Source organism: Zeugodacus cucurbitae, chromosome 5, assembly GCF_028554725.1.
Source record: "Zeugodacus cucurbitae isolate PBARC_wt_2022May chromosome 5, idZeuCucr1.2, whole genome shotgun sequence".
Classification (NCBI taxonomy): domain Eukaryota; kingdom Metazoa; phylum Arthropoda; class Insecta; order Diptera; family Tephritidae; genus Zeugodacus; species Zeugodacus cucurbitae.
The window spans coordinates 65,244,615-65,269,532 of NC_071670.1; the positions used below are offsets into that span (position 1 = coordinate 65,244,615).

At 32.3% G+C, this 24,918-nt stretch overlaps 1 protein-coding gene and 1 long non-coding RNA gene across 2 annotated transcripts; one reads left to right on the plus strand and one right to left on the minus strand.

The window, feature by feature from the left end:
* Nucleotides 1-1,203: 1,203 nt before the first annotated feature.
* On the minus strand, nucleotides 1,204-3,205 carry LOC128921893 (uncharacterized). The gene is made up of 3 exons (XR_008471212.1): nucleotides 2,503-3,205; nucleotides 2,301-2,437; nucleotides 1,204-2,226 (listed from the first exon to the last, which is right to left on the minus strand). It is a non-coding gene; the product is annotated as an uncharacterized LOC128921893 (long non-coding RNA).
* Nucleotides 3,206-3,403: 198 nt separating this feature from the next.
* Nucleotides 3,404-24,787, plus strand: LOC105213808 (beta-alanyl-dopamine/carcinine hydrolase). The gene is made up of 7 exons (XM_011186876.3): nucleotides 3,404-3,950; nucleotides 12,928-13,021; nucleotides 13,259-13,362; nucleotides 23,464-23,568; nucleotides 23,627-23,861; nucleotides 23,954-24,074; nucleotides 24,130-24,787. Exons 1-7 carry the CDS (start codon nucleotides 3,867-3,869, stop codon nucleotides 24,545-24,547), a joined length of 1,161 nt encoding a protein of 386 aa, XP_011185178.1. The 5' UTR covers nucleotides 3,404-3,866; the 3' UTR covers nucleotides 24,548-24,787.
* The last annotated feature ends 131 nt before the right edge of the window (nucleotides 24,788-24,918 follow it).

Here is a 24,918-nt window from a genome sequence, read left to right on the forward strand (position 1 = left end):
CCATGTTGCATCTATTGCCATAAAATCGTGCTGAAACTCTTTCTTGAGTTTGATCAACGTCAAATTGTCCTTCGAAAGGTTTATTTTTTTAAGGCTTATCAAGTCAAATCTCAAATCATTAATTATATTTTTGCTTTTCGAAAACACTATTTATCTATACCAATATTATAAAGAGGAAAGATTTGTATGTATGTTTGTAATGAATAAACTCAAAAACTACTGTGCCGATTTCAAAAATTCTTTCACCATTGAAAAGCTACATTCACCACGAGTAACATAGACTATATTTATTGCTAGATTCTCAACTATCTGGAAATAGTTCCCAGGTGAGGATATCAAAAAAATCCTTGATGCAGAATCTTTATCTGAAACTGAAAATCTTGAAAGTCTTGCAAGTCATACTCTTCGCATCACAATCGCGTGCCAGAGAGTCGAGTAACGAGTGATCGCAGATGCTTGCTGAATAAAATTTCAAAACCTCCCAAGTACGCGCTTGAGAGTCGAGTACGGAACGGCTTGAAGAACAAAATATTAGAAATATGCAAGCTCGCACTAGGGCGTCGAATTCTGAGCGTTCGCAACGCATTCATAATCAGAGAGAAAGACATCGGACACCAAGCTTTAGCTCATTGCAAATAAAATATAATTTCATGTTCGAATTTTCCTCATTTTACTTTTTTAAACGGCAAAGTACATACATATGTATGGGAGAGTGTAAAAATATGACATTCTCTATATATATGGTAAACAAAAATAGGAGAAATAGCGTCAGTATGAGACAAAGAATAAATATCAAGAAATTTTGACAGTATTTTACTACATTATTGCATATTACATTAAAAACACATGTGAATTTGTCTTTATGGAAATATGATCTGTAGTAGGATCATCAAAAGCGAGTGTTACTTTTTTCGAAATCATCATTTATGTCACGTTCGGGAAACAATTAAAAACGTTGTTAATGATAACGTCTATGCACTTATACATATGCAAAACAAAATGCAGCATTCTTTGTTTCCAGTCGTTGACCTAAAAAAGTTTCACTCTTCGATCGATAAGAGAATATAAATTATAAAATGTAACAACGTACACATATTATATTATAAAGGGTATATGTATATATGTGTATCTGAATAATTACAAAAATAAATATTTTTCGAGATATAAAATTTCCTAGAGGGATAGTTGTAGTAACAGCTTTTTTAATTTTAATAAATTTGTTTCTGAAATAAAAAAGGGAAAAATTTAAATGCTTATTCACATAGCAAGAAATATTTTTACAATAAATATGCTCGCAGTGACATTTATTACTTAATTATATTAGTTACATGAAGCAGAAAGCTATTCAAATGTATACTCACTAATTCAATATGAATGTATATTTATGTTTAAAGTATATGCAAGTAGATATGTAAACCATATTTGTACATTTATAGCATCTAGATTAAAACAGGCGTTAAAAGCACTCATCATTTTTGTCACCTAATATTCATTATAATATCAGCTTTTTTCCTGTTTTGTTTTACAACGTTCTCTGTCGCTTATCATTATGAGCTCATATGCCAAGTGCTTTAGTACTTTATCTTTATAACCGTCGTGTGTAATCAGTAATTTTAAATCAGTCTCTTTTATTTACATTTGTACTCTACACTAGACTTTTTGAAGAATATTTCATGATGATGATACATATATGAAATAGTAAAGATTATTAAAATTATTCGCAAAAATGTTAATTGCAAGCCATTCCATTTTGTGACAAATAAAGAGTAAACATTGTGATCTGCTCCAATTTATTCTGTTGACTTTTTTGTTTTTGACATAGAACAATGCATTACCTCTGTAATCTTTATTGGGTCTACAAATTACATTTTTTGTGAGCGTATTATAATAGCTCTCGTATTCATATTTAGACTATGTTACGGGTGATGTTGGGAATTAGAGGGGTTCGACCAACCAGCAGTAAAAGTTTTCCACAACAGTCTTAGCCGCAGAACATTGTTTGGAGTAATTGTTATTGTAGTGGACATATAATCTTGTGTAATATCGAGTTGATAGGTTTGGGGGATCTGTTCTTGTTACGTATCCCCAACTGAGAAGAGAGTCGTTCGGAGTTGCTCTACTTTCTTACTTGTAGATTCAGCTATAGAAAAATATCAAGAAGTACACGCATAGGATGATTAATTTGGGTAAACAAATAGTACAGGTTACGTTAGAGGTTTCAAGATTCTAGGAAAAATAAAAAAATATAAGTTATAAAAATGTTCCATATTAATGCTATCGTAAGGAATAGAGCAGCTTACTTTAGTTTTCTAGATGGAAAAGAAAGTACCAACAGATCACCAGATTATATAATGCTTGTGCTTCTAATTCCTTTATGCAAAGACCCAAAGGTATTGTTCTAATTCCAAATACACCCAATCACATCCACACATACTAACTAAATGAAATGACAGAATTGTTAAATATTATTATAAATATTTGCACTCGCTGCTACTTAATTACTTAATTTCCGTTGCTTGTTTGGCGAGCGGCATTTAATTGATTTTGAACTACTGCATTGTTTCCTTCACTCGCGTGTCTATTAAAAGTTCAAAATCAAATCGAGCGCCTTTGAAATATGATCAGTTTGGGGCGCTTGGAAATGCTTTGTCGGCGCTGGTTGTAGCAATTATTCAAGAGCTCAGAGCTTATTGTGGGCGATGCAGGTACAAGGGGTATACAATAACAAAAATAAATATATGTATATTAAAATATGAGTCAATGTTTTTGATATTTGTGTGTATATCTGTGCGCATGCACCCCCACAGTGGGTTGTCTGGGTTGTCATGTCGACGTTTAAACTATGTTATGTTATGGTCAAATATGATATGTGTGTATGTATATATGAAAACGTCAGTTTTGCGTAAATTTCAATAGTTAAAAACCGCTTAACGGTAACGCAACCAAATATTGAGCACAATCACAAGCGCAAATTAACATTGTTGGCTTCTTGTAGACTTAGTATATAGCGGTAACAGCTTAAAGCAGCCCCAAACGCAGCACACACATACCCACTTATAGCCACAATAGCAAAGCAAACACAGTTATCTGCTTAAGCACTTCAAGCAGCCCCAAATAGGCGACTATATCGCTAAGGTGAATGCACACACACAGACACATATGCATTTGTTTGTTAGTGTGTGCTATCGCTGAAACGGTTTTCGTTATCTGTGTTTGTTTTTACTTTGTAGAACACTTTTGAGCAGTAGAACGTAACAGCTTGACGCCGCACGACACCAGAGACGTACACCGCCAAAAAGCCAACGAACCAATCGGCTGAAAACAAAAACAAATATAAAACAACAAACGGCAAACGGCGAAGTCTCCTCGTTGCTAAGCTTTTTCAATTCATTCAGTTTGTGTATTGCCGCCAAACGGTCTGCAGCCAGTTCGGAATCCAAGCTAGACAGGAACCCAGTGCAAAAAAATATACTAACTTTTCGAAATATAAATATTCCAAGTTAAGTTATTATTCAATACTCGTGTCAATTGATTGGCGACGTCGCCCGCGTGTTTACTGTCAGCGATTACGAGTGCTTAAATCTAACACTCTCACTCAAAATTACGAGTTTTTTTTTTCGAAAAAAAAATTATAAAAAGTATACGTAACGTATGTTAATATTTCCGGCAGTTAAAGTTAACGTGTTCACCTACGTATTGGCGTTAATCATATTTTTCGTTGTGTTCTGCTTTGGATATTATATTTTTGCAAATTACTGAGTTAGCCGCTTGTCTCAGAATTAGTAATCGCTTTCAGTGTGATAAGCGCGCAATTAACAAGCAACGAGTGCTAATTAAATAATTGTTGATAGACGGTGTTGATAAAGATGACTGCTAAAAATATACCAAGGCGCCAAGCGATTCCCGTGCTCTACACCAGAGGCACACATTACGATGTTGGGTTTGATATGGTGAGCTTGTAAAATACTTCATTAAATACATATTTATAGGATAAAGGATAGACAAAGTCAGTTTTAGTATGTAAATAAACAAGAAAATATAATGAGCTAATTAGAAAAGTTACCTGACGCTTAAAATAAAAAAAATATTAGCATGTTTTGCCATGATTATATGGAAAATTTCTGAGCAGTGCTTGCTCGTCTGTTTATAGAAGTTATCATGAAATTTGTGTAAATTAAAAAGTTAAATCTGTGAATGTTATTATTTTATGAAAATTTTATAAGAGCTTTTAATTTGATAATAAACTTCGATATCTGAAAACTGCAATTTTTAAAAGTTATTTTTTGTGAAAATTTTATTAAACACCTGAAAAGTGATTATCAAATTTGAGTAAATTAGACATAATTTTTTAGAATTATTATTTTTTTTTTACGAAAATTTTATGAAAATTATAATAAAAAAAAATTTCTTTTTAATTCTATAAAAATCATCATTAATAATTTCATTAAAATTGTTTATAATACATTTTTAGTACATTTTTTAAAAACATAGTTTACGAATAATTTGTAAAAATTTTATTCAAAAATATTTACAGTGGAACTTTCATAACTCGAACTGCTATAAGTCGAAGTTCTTCATAACTAGAACTTGCAATAGAAGTCAATTTTCATACAAATTTCCTTCCATAAATCGAATTTTCGACATAATTTAAAAATATGATATTACTATCGAGGCAGAATTTTAAGAGTCCCTCGATATGGAGTGTGGGTGCGAACAAAAAATATGATATTACACTTATATATTGCATAAATCATGTAAGAACGGTACATGGGATACAGACGTCAAGAGCCAAACAATAGTAAAATCCAATCAACAAAATTACAAAATAGATGTTTTAACGTATTTACAAAAACGTTATGCGAAGTAAATCATTAAAACTGTATTTAAATCTATATTTTACAATTTTACAAAAATTCAATATTTTTATGAAAATTCTATAACTCGAAGTCTCTCTAACTCGAAGGTTTTTTGTGGATTATGGTGATTCGAGTTAGAGAAGTTCCACTGTATATGTATGTATATTGAAAATTATTATTTTACGACATTTTTATAAAAAGATCGTTAAAGATCACAACATTTTAGTACTTCAATTAATTTTAATGATTATAATTTCTTAATTCATTTATATATTCAAATAAAAGAAACTTTTTCTACAACATAGAGTGCGAAGATTTAAATTTTTCTTGCAATATTTTATTTTTGGAAATTATTTTTAGAACTAGAAGTGGCAATTGATTATTTTTAGCACAAAAATTATATTTCATATTACGTTAAAAGAAAGATAGAAATTTGAAATAATTTTTTTTAACATTTGTAGGTGAAAAATTCCACATACGTGTAGATTGAAATGAAATTGAAATTTTATAACCCTATTTACAACCATAAATCTTATTTTCATATCCAAACCCTTACTAATGATGTGATAAATATTTATAATAAATAAAATTCATCAGCAAATGAAAAACATTAGAAGCAATGTTAAGAATATCGGTAATTAATATTAATTATAATTTGATAAATTCATAAATGTATATGTTCTGTGTGAATAGACATGAACTGAAGCAATATATCAGCGATCTTGATTAATAATAGAAATATGTGAATTGCTTATCTTTTTAAAAAAAATTGAAAACACCAAATGCTAATTTTTCTCATAACCAAACAGAGAGAGTTTATATTATTGGAAAAAATACAGAGAATACCGAAATCCAACTAATTCTATTCATGAACTACAGTGAATATTTCTCACTATTAGCTTCACGTCATACTAAGTAGACTAATTCATGCAAATATGCAAAAAAAAAAGCATAAAATAGCTACCATAGTATGCATATTTAATTTGCGGTTCCTGTTTTAAAGAACTACGAAAAATAATTCGAAGATGCCTATCACATGTTAGCAATCATACAAATAATACAGTTAATGAATCAATAGACTTTCAACCGGTTTCAGTTGTGCTACTATGAACTCAGTTTTCATTTATTTACTTTAGAAATTGAAATAATATGCTTTACTAGCTGTAAACATTAAAAGTGATAGCTAACACGTGATGCAAGCACTAACTTTTTCTCATTCGTTAAGGGCTAAGTGCGAGCTACAGCACCTCATAGTTCTCAATTAAAAATTTAAAGTTAACGTGGTTTGAAAAAATTAATAAATAAATATCATGTTGTAAGTGTAATAATTGGGAAAACAATCAAAATTGTGTGAATAATTTAGCGACAAAGTATCAAAAAATCCCCTCAAAACTAATTATAATAGATTACATAAAATTTTAAACGATTTATATTAATATTCCCTTATGAATATTCCACTGCATTAATTAGGCCGTTAAATTATGACATGAGAAATATTCTCGCACGCGTTTCTAATTGTTTAATTAATATAGACAGAATAATTTATTTAAAATGATTTATAAATTGTGGAAGACGAGTTAGAAATTATTAGTTTCCAACAGAACAAGCGCACAAAGAAAGTAACGATAGTTTAGCTTGTCTTTATTTTGGCAGATATCAAAAATTCATTAATAATCATTTTTATTAAATATTTCAAGAGTTTAATTTAACAAAGCCTTTGAAACTTTCAATATTTGAAAAAAAAAAACTCTTTTGTGGTCAATTCATATGGCGTCGTCTATTCGTTTTTAACCTCAACAATTTGACATTTTGTCAGCTCAGTTGACAAGAAATAATTAAGCTATTTAACTCCAAACATATATTTCAATAAAATTATATTTATTAAAACTAATATATGCATTATTATACTCTCGCAACATGTTGCACAAAGTATTATAGTTTTGTTCACATAACGGTTGTTTGTGTCACCAAGAAATAAAAAAGCTAGATATGGGGTTATATATATATAAATGATCAGGATGACGAGTGGAGTTGAAATCCGGATGTCTGTCCGTCCGTCCGTCCGTGCAAGCGATAACTTGAGTAAAAATTGAGATATCTTAATGAAATTTGGAACACATGTTCCTTGGGACCGTGAGAGGGTTGCTTTCGAAAATGGGCAAAATCGGTCCACTGCCACGCCCAAAAAATGGCGAAAACCGAAAACACATAAAGTGCCATAACTAAGCTATAAATAAAGTTATAAAAGTAAAATTTGGAATAAAGGATCGCAATAGGAAGGGGCATATTTGGATATAATTTTTGTGGAGAAGTGGGCGTAGCCTCGCTCCCAAATCGGTTATTTGTTTATATCTCTATATAAACCAAACTTTCTGCAGTCGATTCTCTTACGTTCCTCACCCCACACCATGAAATCAGTTGAAATCGGATAATAACCAGGCCCACCTCTCATACAAAGGTTAGGTTGAAAATTACTAAAAGTGAGTTAACTCAGTAACGAAAAACGCCAGAAATACTAAATTTCACATAAGAAATGGCAGATGGAAGCTGCACTCAGATTTTTTTACAAAATGGAAAATGGGTGTGGCATCGCCCACTTATGGGTCAAAAACCATATCACAAGAACTACTTGACCGATTTCAATGAAACTTGGTTTGTAATAGTTTCCTAACCTCCCAATAATATGTTGTGAAAATTGGCCAAATCGCTTCACAACCACGCCTACTTCCTATATACCAGAACTTTGAAGACGATCTGAATCGTTTACTTTCCAATATATAAAGTAAGCACTAGTGAAGATATCGGTGCAGAACTTTGCACAAATACTAAGTTTATAGTGTGGCAGCCCCATTCTAAAAATCGCCAAAATCGGGCCATAGGTTTTCAAGGCCCCATATATCGAACATGTGGACCTCGGTGCTTCTAACATAATATTAGGGTTTCCAACTTTCAATGGACTTTATACAATATATATGACGAATATGTGGGTCAAATTGTGTATTTAAAATATTAATTATGTTAAATAAATAAATTGCGAGAGTATAAAATGTTCGGTTACACCCGAACTTAGCTCTTCCTTACTTGTTTTTTTAAATATTTATCATTTAATATTTATCACATCTATTCGTATATTAGCAACCAACTTCTGGCCGTAACTCCAGCTGTCAAAACTATAATGTTATTGTCATAAATGAGGAATTTTGAAATGTTTGACAATTGTCTCTCATTTGCTATATATAAACAAAAAATACTGTTTGTTATAGTTCTTTATTTCAACTAACATTGGTATAGATAATGGTCACATGAGCATATGATTTGCATATTCCTCTTACTAAAATATGTCATAACTCCACTCAGGAAAAAATTGCAAAATCTATTCTAACCTTGACAAGTTTTTTGTTTGAAATACTGTAGCCATGGTAAGTTGCTCTAAGCGCTTTCAACTTCAACTTGTCCATGCAAATTGCTATATAATATATAGGTAATAAATAAATATTCTTATTAATACTATTATTATCTTAATATATTTAAAACATATATACATATTTACTTTTACAAACTAGCCTTTTACAATTAATTTGTTATACAATAATCGCTAAGCGACAAAGTAAATCAAACTAAACGTGATTTATAATCTATAAAAATATATAATATATATGAGTGGATGTGCATAAATTAACAGGTGTCACACCTACTCCGCGGTGTTTAATTTGTTATAATTTTAATAGTTATTGATATTTCTTTAAACAAAAGTCTTTCTATTAAAGCGGAAAATAAACACCTGTTCACAGAAATGCATTCGTCATTCTTATTTACATATTTGCTGGCAATAAACTTATGTCACTCTAACTGTTAACAATCCCTTAATGAAGCAAAAAAATAATTTAAAGCATTAGGGTGGATAGTTGATCGGTAAAATGGTTTTTATTAAAGCACAAACTTCAGTTGTTTATTGTAGTCATTGTGGATTTGAAGGAGACACGTTACAAAATTTTTGGGCAAAATAGGATTGTATCTTAATATACATACAGTAAAAGTTCTTTATTCGCGGGGTATATGTTCTATAAATATGCCGCGAATACAGAAACCGTGAATACGGGATGGTAATTTATATGGGATTATAGGGGATATGTTCCTAGGTGACCAAAAAAAAAAAAACAAATAGGTATATAAAAATTATTTAATTGAAGTTTTTGAACATTTTAACTAATTATCTTAAGGCTTAGGCAATGGTTTGAAGAATTTTGTAATTTTTTCTTGCTTAGCAGTTTTCAAAAGCTCCTTCAATTCAGACTGATACACAGCAGTCACATTAGCAATTTGTCTCTTAAAAATTAGACTTCGTTCCATAGACGGATCAATGTTCATAAAGAAATCGCAGAGCTCATTTGTCATTCTTAAACCTTCACTAAGATTTTTCAAATTGAATATCAAGTTTCCAGTGCTTGTTGAAGCCTCTTCTTCAATAGGTTGTGTTCGTTCCATGTAAGCCCCTTCTATATGGAAATAGTACCAAAAGTACAAAAATATTGCGAAAATAGTGGAATATTTAACATTTTCTTGTAATAAGATCTATTTTACTGTTTTATTAGTCCATTTGACGAGAATATTGGGTTGCATACCTATTGGAATAATTTTATTATTATGTATGTACTTATTAGATCCGCGAATAAAAAAATGTTTAGTCGCGAATATAGAAATTGGGTCTAATTTTTTTAATCCGCGAATAGTGAAAACGCGAATAAAGGAAGCGCGAATAAGGAGCTTTTACTGTATATCCAAAAAAGGTCGAGTGGAAGCTAAAGCAATAATGGTAAAATTCGTGTTTATTAGTAGTGTTTTAATGGTGAATTCCTAAATAATCGAGTTTGCGAATTATTATTCATTAAATAAAAAAGCTACGATCTTCGCAATATGGCGAAAACCGAAAACACATAAAGTGTCATCACTAAGTCATAAAATTTGGAACAAAGGATCGCACTAAGAAGGGGCATATTTGGATGTAATTTTTTTGGGAAAATGGGTGTGGCCCCCGCCCCCAAATCGGTTATTTCTTTATATCTCGCAAACCAATGAAGCTATATAAACCAAACTTTCTGTGGTCCGTTCTCTTACGTACCCCATCTCACACCATGAAAATAGTTGAAATCGGATAATAACCACGCCCACCTCCCATACAAAGGTTGGATTGAAAATTACTAAAAGTGGGTTATCTCACTAACGAAACACGTCGTTTACAGAAGAAATTGCAGAAGGACGCTGCACTCAGATTGATTTACAAAATGGAAAATGGACGTGGCATCGCCCACTTATGAGTCAAAAACTTTATCTAAGGAACTACTCGACCGATTCGAATGAAATTCGGTATATAATATTTTATTGACACCCTGATGACACGTGTGGAAAATGAATGAAATCGGTTCACAACCACGACAACTTCCCATGTAACTCAATTTTGAACTCCATCTTATATATACATAAGGAACCAATAAAAATAGCGAAATAAAACTTACACAAATACTGTATATGATCTGTGGCATCACTTGTGAAAAAATTGTCGAAATCGGACTATAACTTTTCAACATTTCGGTTAATCTCTCAGGTATCTTAATTTAATTTAGAGGAAATATTTTTCTTCTAATAGTGTAACTTCCCCTAGCTCTCATATACCTAATTATAGGATTTTCAAATTGGGTCAAATTGTGTGTTATCTTAATAAAAATATATCAATAAATTGCGAGAGTATAAAATATTCGGTTGCACCCGAACTTAGGCTTTCCTTACTTGTTTCATATTTATATTGACCTAACCTAACATAACATAACGTTTTATAACCACCCTAAGCTATTAACATTATATATATATACAATGATATATTATATATATATTTATGACTTTTTTCGTGAGAAAGAAAGGGAATTAAAATAGTTCACTTTAGCTGTCTGCTCATTACTAATGCTGATAGTCGGCTAGCAGTCGCATAAAACACGATTACCACTAAGCCAAACATGATTTTTATTAAAATTAAAATCAAATGTCCCTGGGGTCCAAAATATATAGATAATTGGCGGTGGTTGTCGGAAAACGTGAATTAAAGCATTTCATGTCAGCCAACAACTCAACACCGCTTTACTCAGTAACACTTTTGCACTGATTTAGATAAGTTATTAAGGACTTGTTGCAACAAAAAAAAACAGAAAAACAGTTATAAACGTTCAAATGTTATGCGTATAAGCATTTAACAATGAAATTGTCACGACAAACCGTAGAAATATTTTAATAAACTATTAAAATAAGTAAAGTAAATGGCAAAGCAATTAGATATGTAAATATTTTAATTAAATAGAACGCGTTTAACTGGCCGCTTGCAGTCGGACCAAACCCAAAAAATGCAAACGTCTGTATGTATACTTGTGAATTTACGACTATGTCGTGAGCAAACTGGAAGTGTTATTTGATATTAGTCACTCAAAGAAATCAGGGAAGTGGCTGTATGTGCATACAACATGAAATATGAGGCGGGAAATTTTTGCAGGAAAAACAAGTAAAAATATTAACAACGCGCAAATAAAAGTGGGAGTGAACGCTTTGTCTGTATGCGTGTATAATCAGACAATTTCAAATCTAAAATTTTATTTATTACCATAATAATAGCTTAGGCGTATTTAATAAAAGAAATAAACTCTAATCAGCAGATATCAAAAAATACCAACATAATATTCAGTACTTGCAGCATTTGAATCGAATATATTCAATTTAATGCTGCTTTCATTCTCTAATAATGAATTTTAATTTTGCGATAAAAAATTAATCTTCTCATTATGCGCAATTATTATGTATTTTATTAGTTTTTCGCAAGAGTTTTACTCATCTCACTGAGGTGCGCCAGGGCGTATGAGTAATGGCTGCATGTGAACAGCATTTATTGTGGCTGACTATTGTTTGGAATTATAAGCATATTATTTTTATCAAAGTTAGCACGATTGCACTTAATTTGCTTTAATTTATCGCATTTAAATTATTTGAAAAATCTGAAAACTCTATTCTCCAAATTGTTACTGTCTGAAGAGTTTACGATTGACTTCTAATATTTTATGAAGACTGATTGATTGCTTTAGTTAAGATGTTTTTCTTTCAATACGAAAATTCAGACAATATTTCTTAAGGCAGTAGTCTGTTTTAGAAGCCGAAAAAAAAGCGTCTTCTTAAAATTTTTTTTTTTAAAGGGAAGGAAATGATTGCGGTAAACGGAATTTTAAGACGATAATGTACTATATTTAAGGCTTAAAAAACAATATTTATTATTAAAAAATATTGAAATTTTTTCGAAGTTGTAAGTATTTTTCTGGAGCGCCTGGAGTCTGCATTTGTAAATCGGTGCCGGTGATGGAGGTCGTGCGATGCATCTGAACAGTCGAACCAAATTCTTTTTTAATTTTTATAAATTTCTTATGAACTAAAAAAATACCAAAGAAGATATAAAATTCCAAATTTTTTCGAAGTTTGAAAAAAAAATTCACTTTTTGAAGAAAAAAAATTTACTTTAAGTTGCAAAACAAGTAGTTTAAATAATACTTTTGTCCAACTATTTTAGTTCCAATAGATGATAATTTAATACTGAAGCTAGATCACTTTGGTTTTTTTGATCGGACATATGTATATCCTTTTTGCTATCGCCGGCACCGTTTTCTAACACTTGTGAAAATGAAACTCGAGAAAACGCGCTTTAAAGTCTGCCTGAACATTCGCACCTGCTCGACGCTCGGCCACTAAAACTGCTCTAACTTCGAAAATATGTCGAATTGGCCTCTGGAATTTCAAAGACATATTCTTGGATAGTTTTGGAAGAGATTTAAAACAAATCAAAAAAATCGATTTTTATAAGCCTGTAAAACAGACTACTTACTGCCTTAACTAAAAAATCCTAATTCAGTCCCTGGAGATTGAAATCTTATTCTCCATATTATTTAAAATAATATTTTATATGAGCATAAACAAATTGTAAATCAGTTTTTGTATGTTTAAATAAGATTTTTTATTAACAATATTTATTTATTCTTTACTTTTACAGGGCAGAACATTCGCCTCAATTATCAAGAACTTTTTAGTACTTTGCAATCCTTTAAATGAGTCTTACTTACCACTTTACAATAAGGATGAAGGCAGTAAGTAGCTTTTAAATATATTTTATATATTATATTCATTTATAAAGCATATCTTTATTTAAAAGGAAAAATATAATAATCTAAAAAGACAAAAAAAAAAATAAAAATAAATATATTTCAAGTAATATTTACATTTTTTGTAAATAAAATTCAATGAACAATTTTATTATTTTTTACACGAATTTCGATTTAAATAATTTAATAGCATTTTCATAAGAGATTTATTAAAATTTTCAGGAAAAGTTTATAACGAAACTTTGGAGAGTGTTAAGAAGTCTTTTCCACAATACATCAGAGAACTGGAGGGCATAGCTGATGGTGCGCAAGTTGAGTTTCATAAGGTAAGTGAATGGGTTGATGAATCTAAATAAATATTTTTAATTTGAATAAACGAAAAAAAATCACTCAAAACAGATATAATTTCACTAATAGTTATTGCCTTTAAACAACTCACGAGACTGCCTCACTAAAGGGAGTTCATATTATATAGGAAGTTAAATTTGTAGTTAGTTTTAGTATATAAGTACAACATTTAAGCAAATACTTCAAAAAATATTCACGTACTAGTACTTACATGTTTATTATACACATATTAAAATCTATTCAAATGTTCGAAATTATGTGTTTATGTTTATTCTGAGCATAAAAATTCAATCAACTAAAATTTTATTGACATTTAACGAGAACATTGTCACCTATACATAATCGTTCGGCTAAAATAAAACAAACGTCATGTATACATGCGTAATTTGTATGCCCAGTTTGTCTTCAATGAAGTAGTTATTTATCATACAAATTCTATTAGGATGGTACCTAACGAAACAGTCATTAATTTAAATGCATTGAACTCTAAATCTGCGTACACGTTGTGTTAAGAAATAAATAAAAATGTCTGTTATTAGGTCTACAACTTTGCTTCTGCCGTTTTCCAATAGATGTCTCTAGGGTCAAGCACTGGTCAATTAAATCGATGTTTTTTTTATATCGATCTTGGACATTTGTGTCAACATTAACCTAACAAAATTTGTGTAGATATCTGTTTCTCAACTGAAAATGTCACGTTTTGAGCCGAATAATATATATACTTTTTTTTGAATATCGCTTAAAAGATTGCGTATATCTATCAAGTGCATCAGTTAATCTTGTTGCCTTAATTGTCTGGGTATCAGCTTTGAAATGCAATAGCGCACGCAAGATATGATTTTATATTTCTAAAGAAATATGATTTCTGAAGACAATCACTTAATTGAAATGATATTGAAAGATAAATGCACTCAGTACCATTCAATTAGAGACAAATCACTAGAAATTAATGCCCATTGATAATGCCAAATGTAATGAAATTTTCATTGAAAGAATGTTTAGTAATTAGAAATTTTTTTCTTTACAGTAAAATAAACAAATCTATGAAAAATTTATCAGGAATATTAATGTAATCTACTATATGTATATACATATTGATGTCCGAGATTGTGTTTAAAGAAAAACGGGAATTTTCGTTTTTTGTAAAATAATAAAAAAATTGAAAATTGGATTTTTGAATAATTAGAATTTCCCGTAATTTTTTGAAAACAACCTCGTATATAGATTTCCAAATATTAAGTACATATATGGGAGATAGATGAAGTTATGATCCGATTTCACTCATTTATGGCACGGAGACATATTATGGGAAGAAACATATTCCCTTCCATATGTCCGAGTGTGTGTTAAAAAAATAACGGGAAATTCTAATTATTCAAAAATTCAATTTTAAATTTTGTATATATTTTTCCAAAATTTTGGTTTTGTGTGAAAAATATATAAAAATTTGAAAATTGGATTTTTGAATAATTAGAACTTTCCCGTTATTTTTTGAACACACCTCGTATGTAGACTACGTATTACAATAATACTTGTTTCGATAAAATTCGTTTATTTACACTTGAGCAAAACCTCAATTGATTGAAAGAGACACTAAAGTTACCAATTATTTAGTTTATCTGAATCGAGTCAAAATTTGATTGGAATGTTACTCATACCACGCGGTTTACTAGGTAAACTAGTATGAGATTATTAATTTTTAAATTTCAGAAATTGAGGCCATAAAGACAAGAGAAAGAACATTTCAAATATGATTGCTGAGTATTAATACTCTACCTGTTGCGAAACGAGTTCTAACTCTCTTTAATGTCAAACGCATTGATCAAAGAGTTTCGTAGCGTACTGTAAGGTATAATTCTCAATATTTGTCAACTGAGCTTAAAATCGAAAGATAATATTGAAAAAAAAAAAATTAATTATAATATAAACAATCTACTTCAATATCTACTGATATTTACTGCGGTATACAGGTCGTATGAGTAATATTTGAGCAATATTTATTTGTATTTTTTTTAAGTATTGATCAAGGACCTAATTTTTAGGGAAACCGACATGAATACATATTTAAATAAAATACAATATTTTAAATGAAAATATAAATACTGTATTTTATAAAAGTCATTTATCTTGTTTTCTACCGTTATAGATTATTTATTTGAAAAAAAAAAAACAAGAAAAAACGTTAACTTCGGCTGTACCGAAGCTAATATACCCTTCACAGATGCATTTCTTTTAGTAACTATGTGTTTAACCAAATCTAAAGACGCAAGAAAAAGTAAGTAAAAAAATAAAAGTTTTCCATAAAAGCCCTTGATTCCGATTGTTCAGTTTGTATGGCAGCTATATGCTATAGTGAACCGATATGAACAATTTTTTCGGAGATTAAATTATTTCTATGAGCAATAACTCACACCAAATTTCTTGAAGATATGTAGTAAAATGCGGAAGTTTTCCATACAAGTCATTGATTCCGATCGTTCAGTTTGTATGGCAGCTATATGCTATAGTGAACCGATCTGAAGAATTTTTTCAGAGATTAAATTGTTTCTATGAACAATAACTCACACGAAATTTCGTGAAGATATGTAGTAAAATGAGGAAGTTTTCCATACAAGCCATTGATTCCGATCGTTCAGTTTGTATGGCAGCTATATGCTATAGTGAACCGATATGAACAATTTTTTCGGAGATTAAATTATTTCTATGAGCAATAACTCATACTAAATTTCGTGAAGATATGTAGTAAAATGAGGAAGTTTTCCATACAAGGACTTGATTCCGATCGTTCAGTTTGTATGGCAGCTATATGATATAGTGGTCCGATATTGGCACTTCCGACAAATGAGCAGCTTCTTGAAGAGAAAATAACACCATTTCAAAACGATATCTTAAAAACTGAAGGACTAATTCGTATATATACAGACAGACGGATATGGCTAAATCGACTCAGTTCAACATACCAATCATTTATATATACACCTTATAGGGCCTTCGACGCTTCCTTCTGAGTGTTACAAACTTCGTGTCAAACTTAACCCTGTTCAGGGTATAAATATTAATAAGACCTCAATGAAAATTATTTTATTTTTATAAAATCATAGAACTTCTCGAGAAAGCGCTCTACTGTGTGTTAATTTTTAAATGTTCTGCTAAATATTAATTATTGGATTATTCGAAAAATTCTACCTTCACCCATTAAAAATTCATTATGAGTTTTTGAAAAATGTTTCTTATAATTAAAGTATCGTAAACATACTTGCATTTTAAGTAAACAGTTTTAAGTGCATTCCTTCTACATGTAATGAAGACAATGTATTTCAATATAGATATAATCACACTCATTTGCCGGACATACAGTACACCCATACATTCATTGATATACTTTCATAATGAAATACTTGCATATATACGCCGCATAACCGACTAAGTACTCGTCATGCACATGTTACTAATGCGCTAAAATGCACAAATCGCAAAATGCAATTACATAAGTCAAGGGGAAAATGTAACATTGCTTTTGTCGTACCGAATGAGTTCAGTGCGAATTGGTTGGTTGGTTGGTGTTCTAACGGTTTGCAGCAGTGACCAAAAGCTTGCCAAATCTAATTAAGAATCAATGGCACAAATTTACATGCATGCAACACGAAACGCGACGGCCTAATATGTAACGGCATTAATACAGGCTTCCAAAAGCAATTGTTTGTATGTTAGTGCGTACACATATCGCTAATTAGAAACATATGTAACTGTAAAAACCTAAATTGTGAATGTTCCACACCGTTTGCGTTACGACCATTTAAACCATTTAACACACGCCACAAATGTTAAACACCAACAACAACAATGCTGCCGGCATATGTAGCCTCGGTTGTTGGCAAAGGACAAGGATTTTTTCGTTTACGCATACATTGCGTGTGTGTGTGTGATTTAATTTTAAATAAATATTGTAACTTCTTATTTTGCTTGCACGCAAACATGCCAAGGCCTATCTGATACCGAAATGGTGGCAAGGTTAAAAAAATTAAGGAATATCCATTGGAATATACATATTACATTGTATTGTTGAACCGATTGCTATATTGTCATCACAATCTCAAAGTTCTCACTGAACTCTTAGAAACGACTTTGCAAGTTTCTGTAACCATTAATCATTATTTCAAATTATTGTATCCTAGACATTGAGGTATTATGCATTTATTGCACAATAATTGCAATGAAGTGTTAAATAAATATAATTAGAAAAGCAATAAAAATAGATTACTACTAAGCACGCAGCTAACACACATATTTAACGGTTTTTAGTTTTCAATTTGCTCGTAATCTAATTGAAACCAATTACAGCACGCATTTCGGTAATTAACTATACACAGAAGAGCACTTAGCAGTTAATAAAATAATATTGTATTCTTGCATGAATTATTGTGTATTTGAATGTAAGTATATTCAATAATGAATATTTGTGCATATATGTAATCAAAATCCACCATTCAATCATATTTTTAATGAACCCTGTAAGGAACTGTCTAGTACAATAGTTTAAGAAATATACGTGATGTGTTCAAAAAATAACGGGAATAGTAAAATCAAAAATTTTTTTTTTTGCTTTTATGTTGATATACATACATACCTGTAAACCTACATTTGTTTCTATAATTTTTCCTATTTCCAAAAATAAAAAGAACCTTAAAGTCTCATCCTATCCTAAAAATCGAGTTTGAGAAGCGTTTGGACTATTGGATGAAGCGCTGGCATAAGCTCATAATATCGATTTAGAACTATTTCATAGGCGACAACATTAACCCTCTCATGCCCGAATTAAAATGGGCGGAGCTTACATTATTTTAGGACAGATAAATATTAGTCTTAACTTAAATAGGATGTTGCTTATAGGCACAAATTAAATTATTATAAATAAACTAAACACTTTTCTCATGCATTTTTTTTACATAATTTTCTTATCTTTACTCAAGGCAACATTGGGCATGAAAGGGTTAATAAACATAAGCATTAATGAATAGGCGATTGAATAAACATTTTTTTCAAAAATTCCCGTTGGTTTCTGAACACTCTTCGTACTTATTAAAGAGGTAAAATTATTATTCACAAAATGATTTTTGATCTGTTTAAAGGAATGCAGATACCTCCCTAATATTTTATCATCTAGCTTCTTCAGATTCTGACAAAATTACGACCAGTTGCGAGAATTGGATGATTAATACTTTCAAGCTAGGTCAAGCTTTAGCTTCTTGACTGGTTTTTGATCGTACGATTATTCTTGGGCAATTACAAGACCTTACATTTGTTTAGATGCATTATAATTTTTGAGAATGAACAAACATAGTGAGGAACAACGTTTATTGCTGACATATGGCAACGATTGCTGCAAAAAGTGTTAGAAAAAAGTGTTCTCTCCGCTGGAATTCATTTGAGTCTGTCCATTTCTTCTTAAAAATCACATGTCTAAAAAAACACTTTTTAAAACAAGTAAGGAAAATGCTAAGTTCGGGTGTAACCGAACATTTTATACTCTCGCAATTTATTGCTATATTTTTATTAAGATAACACACAATTTGACCCATATATTCGGTATAAAGTCCAATAGAAAAACGAAAATAATCATATATAGTATATAGGCTGAGCCGATTAAACTCATTTTCATCACCAACATACATTGTATCTTAGATTATATACTCACTTAATCTGGCTAAGAAGTTTCATATATGTATTACCCGATTTATAAGCTATTAAGCCCATTGTATTTTTGAAAATCCTATAATTAGCTATATGAAAGCTAGGGGAAGTTATGACCTGATTTTAACCATTTCTGATACAGAGACACACTATCAAAAGAAAAAGATATCCTCTGAATCAAATTAAGATATCTGAGAGATTTACCGATATTCTCGGTAAAAAATTACCGTAAGACACTGACTTCTTCAAATTCGATATCCGGGGCCTTGAAAAGTTATAGTCCGATTTTGACAATTTTTTCACAAGTGATGCCACGGATCATATATAGTATTTGTGTAAACTTTTATTTCGCTATCTTCATTGGTTCCTAATGTATATCTTATAAAGTGAAGAAATCAGATGGAATCTTAGCAAATTTGTGGCGAGAGTATAAAAATTAACCATAACTTTGGCGCATATATGTATGTAACGGGTGATTTTTTTGAGGTTAGGATTTTCATGCATTAGTATTTGACAGATCACGTGGGATTTCAGACATGGTGTCAAAGAGAAAGATGCTCAGTATGCTTTGACATTTCATCATGAATAGACTTACTAACGAGCAACGCTTGCAAATCATTGAATTTTATTACCAAAATCAGTGTTCGGTTCGAAATGTGTTTCGCGCTTTACGTCCGATTTATGGTCTACATAATCGACCAAGTGAGCAAACAATTAATGCGATTGTGACCAAGTTTCGCACTCAGTTTACTTTATTGGACATTAAACCAACCACACGAATGCGTACAGTGCGTACAGAAGAGAATATTGCGTCTGTTTCTGAGAGTGTGGCTGAAGACCGTGAAATGTCGATTCGTCGCCGTTCGCAGCAATTGGGTTTGTGTTATTCGACCACATGGAAGATTTTACGCAAAGATCTTGGTGTAAAACCGTATAAAATACAGCTCGTGCAAGAACTGAAGCCGAACGATCTGCCACAACGTCGAATTTTCAGTGAATGGGCCCTAGAAAAGTTGGCAGAAAATCCGCTTTTTTATCGACAAATTTTGTTCAGCGATGAGGCTCATTTCTGGTTGAATGGCTACGTAAATAAGCAAAATTGCCGCATTTGGGGTGAAGAGCAACCAGAAGCCGTTCAAGAACTGCCCATGCATCCCGAAAAATGCACTGTTTGGTGTGGTTTGTACGCTGGTGGAATCATTGGACCGTATTTTTTCAAAGATGCTGTTGGACGCAACGTTACGGTGAATGGCGATCGCTATCGTTCGATGCTAACAAACTTTTTGTTGCCAAAAATGGAAGAACTGAACTTGGTTGACATGTGGTTTCAACAAGATGGCGCTACATGCCACACAGCTCGCGATTCTATGGCCATTTTGAGGGAAAACTTCGGAGAACAATTCATCTCAAGAAATGGACCCGTAAGTTGGCCACCAAGATCATGCGATTTAACGCCTTTAGACTATTTTTTGTGGGGCTACGTCAAGTCTAAAGTCTACAGAAATAAGCCAGCAACTATTCCAGCTTTGGAAGACAACATTTCCGAAGAAATTCGGGCTATTCCGGCCGAAATGCTCGAAAAAGTTGCCCAAAATTGGACTTTCCGAATGGACCACCTAAGACGCAGCCGCGGTCAACATTTAAATGAAATTATCTTCAAAAAGTAAATGTCATGAACCAATCTAACGTTTCAAATAAAGAACCGATGAGATTTTGCAAATTTTATGCGTTTTTTTTTTTTTTAAAGTTATCAAGCTCTTAAAAAATCACCCTTTATATCTCAGGCAATCGAGAATAAATGTTAGTAAATGTGTGTATTTTGCACTTTGTATGAAATTCTTAAAAAAAAATTGTTTTGAAAAAAATGTCAATAATATTATTAACATAACCAATGATTTTTTCATAATGAGCATAAAAAATGCTTCCAACCTTTTTTCTATTTTAAGCTGTAGTCAGTAACTGGCTGTAATGTCAATGCAAAATATTTTTGTTGTTGTCCTCATATTTTCTGCTTATTAAACATACATATTCACTAATAACCAATAACATTAACATTGAAACGCACTAATTTACGCGACATGCTCATTGCAATTACTTAATTTAGACATATCCATAATGCTCAAGAGCTGAAGCGTTAATCAAACGAAAATTGGCCAATTGAAGGCAAAGTGCATACACGCACACATCGTTTCAAGCATAAATGCACACACGTGCTGGGTATCAATATCAATAAGATTGCGTGTTCGCCAACCAATTAATCGATTATTAATTCATCTCTGTAAGCAGATACATTGTTGCTAAATTATATTCGCAAATGCTTGGAATTTGTTTAAACATTTGAGTAGAGAAGCACTGCAAATAGCTCTCTAAATAGTTGATTAGCCTTTTAAATGGATATTTACCATTTCAGTCCACCTTAGTGCACAATACTGCAGCCTTGAGACTATTTCGAGTGATAACTTTTTTGGCTTAACATTGAAAAATAATGCCACGCACTTTGAATTCGATTACCTTGTGCACCAACTAAGTAGCTAATTATAAATGAAATTTATTGCATTTTGGAAATGTTGATAATTAAAATGCTGCAGATGCAGACCTTCAGTTACCGTTATATCCATATGCAGTATGCAGCTTGTTATTTTGTCAAAAGCCATATTTGAATGTTGTTTACAGAATCTTTTAGTTATCAGCATTTGATTTGGAACATTTATCCAAAACAACTTAACAACATTAGAACAAAAGTTGTAATGGTGACATGAGTGGTGAGTTATAAATGAAATATTTGCCCGACATTTGTGTACTGAATACTGTTAGTGAAAGGAATCCCAGCCAACAAAAAGTTATCCCGGAGGATTAGACATTAGAACCCATAAAAGAGGTTAAGATATTGCTATTCTCTCTCTCTCTCTCTCTCTCTCTCTGTTATTCCATCCATGTTATAACACTTTCTTGTTCGATTCGCCACTCCCTAATCATACGATTCGGAGTCAATGAAAACCTTAGCTTGTTGCCTTCAGATTAAATAATTTAAAATAATAATAAAATTTAAACCGCGTACTCATAATTATTTAAGTGACTAAAACATATTCCAATTTTATTGATTTGGTATCCCCGCAAAACTAATACGGCTGTGTAAATTGACTTTGAGCAACACCAAAAGCTCCGTCATGACTGGGAAGGACCTCTCCGAGCAGTTCGATACCAAACGAGGTTTCAGACAAGCTGACTCACTATCGTGCGACTTCTTTAACTTGATGCTGGAAAAAATTATTGATATTGATATCATCGGAAGCAACAACCGCGCCGTTTGTTCTGGCGCATACGCGTCTTGGCTCCCACGTCACTGTTGACAGTCATAACTTCGAAGTCGTAGATAATTTCGTATACCTGGGAACCAGCATCAACAACACGAACAATGTCAGCCTCGAAATCCAGCGCAGAATAACTCTTGCCAACAGGTGCTACTTTGGACTGAGTGGGCAATTTAAAAGTAAAGTCCTCTCTCGACGAACAAAAACCAAACTCTACAAGTCTCTCATCATTCCGTCCTACTTTACGGTGCAGAAACTTGGACGATGTCAACATCAGATGAGACGACACTAGGAGTTTTCGAGAGTAAAATTTTGCGCAGAATTTATGGTCCTCAGAACATTGGCAACGGCGAATACCGCAGACGACGGAACGATGAGCTGCACGAGTTATACGACGACAATGACATAGTTTAGCGAATAAAAAGACAGCGGCTACGCTGGCTAGGTCATGTTGTTCGAATGGACGAAAGTGCCCCAGCTCTGACAGTTTTCGATGCAGTACCCGCTGGTGAAAGCCGAGGAAGAGGGAGACCTCCACTCCGTTGGAGGGACCAGGTGGAGAGCGACCTGGTTACACTTGGAATCTCCAACTGGCGCCGAACAGCAAATGAAAGAGAGGAGTGGCGCGCTCTCATCGATTCGGCTATAACCGGCTAAACGGTTCAACGCCATCCAGTGGGAGTTCAACTATGTACCTATAACTAGCTTTTAAGTCAATTAAATATTAAGCTTAGATCGAAGTTCGATAAACACTTTTCTCATTTCTCAAAATCTATAAAAGAATAACTAAAAGATTCGAAATTTCCTCTTCAGCACTTCAAAGACCTCGGCTTTTGTCCCAAAATTTCTTTGGTTTCCAAAAACCAATGCGATTTATTCACTTTGAACTATTTTGGAACAAGTTCCAGTCCACTACTGACTAGTGACTACTTTTTTTGCTAACTCTAACTCCAACTGTAACTTTCATCGAAACTTACTAAACACTAAATCATATTGTATTTTATTACTTTTATAAACTTTAGAAACCTTCCATCAGGAATCATTAAACTCATTCGACTATTCTGTTCTTCTCCACAGCTATTTCTGCTCCACATGGATGAGATCACTGCAATTTGTGCGAACGGAAATGGAGCGGTTGCACCAATTGGCTGCTCAAGTATAATCGTAAACAATGAAAACTCGGTTAGTATATGATGCCAGACTTCATTTAAGGGTTTATTAAAACTTGGAAATCTTTCAGCGCGTCATCGCTCACACCGAAGATGCCTTGGCAGCGACACTCAACCATTATTACTTTGTGGTGGCGCACATCATCAGCGATACGCCGCAGGGCAAACACAAGGTTAAGGAGGAGCGTTTCATGTCGCTCTGCTATGCGGGCCATCTGCCCGGCTATACGATGAGCTACAATCATCATGGACTGGTGTTCACCATTAACACATTGTCGGCGCTGCATTTGAGAAGTGGCAAAACACGTAGGCAAACAATTATAATTCTTTAATATTTCATATAATTTTGGGCGTGGTCATATGTTTTAAACAGTTACTCATAAACATTTGATTTCCAGCTCGTCATTTCATCACACGCGCGCTCTTGAGCGCCGAAAACTACGAGCAAGCGCTCGCTGTACTCAAGGATGAGGGCGTCGGCGCTGGCGATGGCTGCTCCATCAACATGTCTTTCATCAAGTAAGCTCACTTAATTGATTCCCAACTGCAATTTTTTATTAAACTTCCCTTCCAGCGAAGAGCCCCACAAATTCTACAATATCGAAATGGCACCAGTATTAGCAGACGCTAATGAGTCGCGTCTTGACATTAAAGAGATTTGCTGTGGCGGTCACAATTGTCACGCCAACAGGTATGAGCGTCTCTGCACCGAAGAGGCTAATCCGTGGCTGTTGGCTTCGAGTAAATCACGCATGAATACCTTCGCCGATTACGCGCCACCAAATTGCAAGGAAGATGTTGCGAAAATGCTGGGCGATTGCAGTGGCGGCGAGTATTGTGTCTTCAATGAGAACAATTCGTTGGATGAGCTGGTCAAAACGATTGCTGTGGGCGTTTTTGATTTGAATGAAAAAACAGTTGCCTTATACTCAGACAATCCGAGTAAGACTGAGCCACAATGCGTTCTACCGCTTATACTCAAGAAGAAGTGAACCTTAAGATATACAGATATCGTATACATATAGAAATTTTTAGTGTTCAAAATACATACTGTTATAACTGTAAATGAAACACTGTATTTACAGGCATACATTAAATATAAGTATACAATTAAAGATGTGATTATTTGCGAAATAAATAAAAAAAAAAATAATAATAATAAATAAAATATAATTATAACTCATTTAATTATTTAAAAAATAATTTAAAATAATTTTATTCAATATTGTTTATTTTTTGTATTTTTTGTATTTTATTTATTTATTTTTTGAATACTTTTTTTTGTTTTTAAATCTGAATAAGCTTAAATAGTACTATTCCAAACCACAAAAGCTTCTTAATGTTTTATAGTACTCCAGAGACT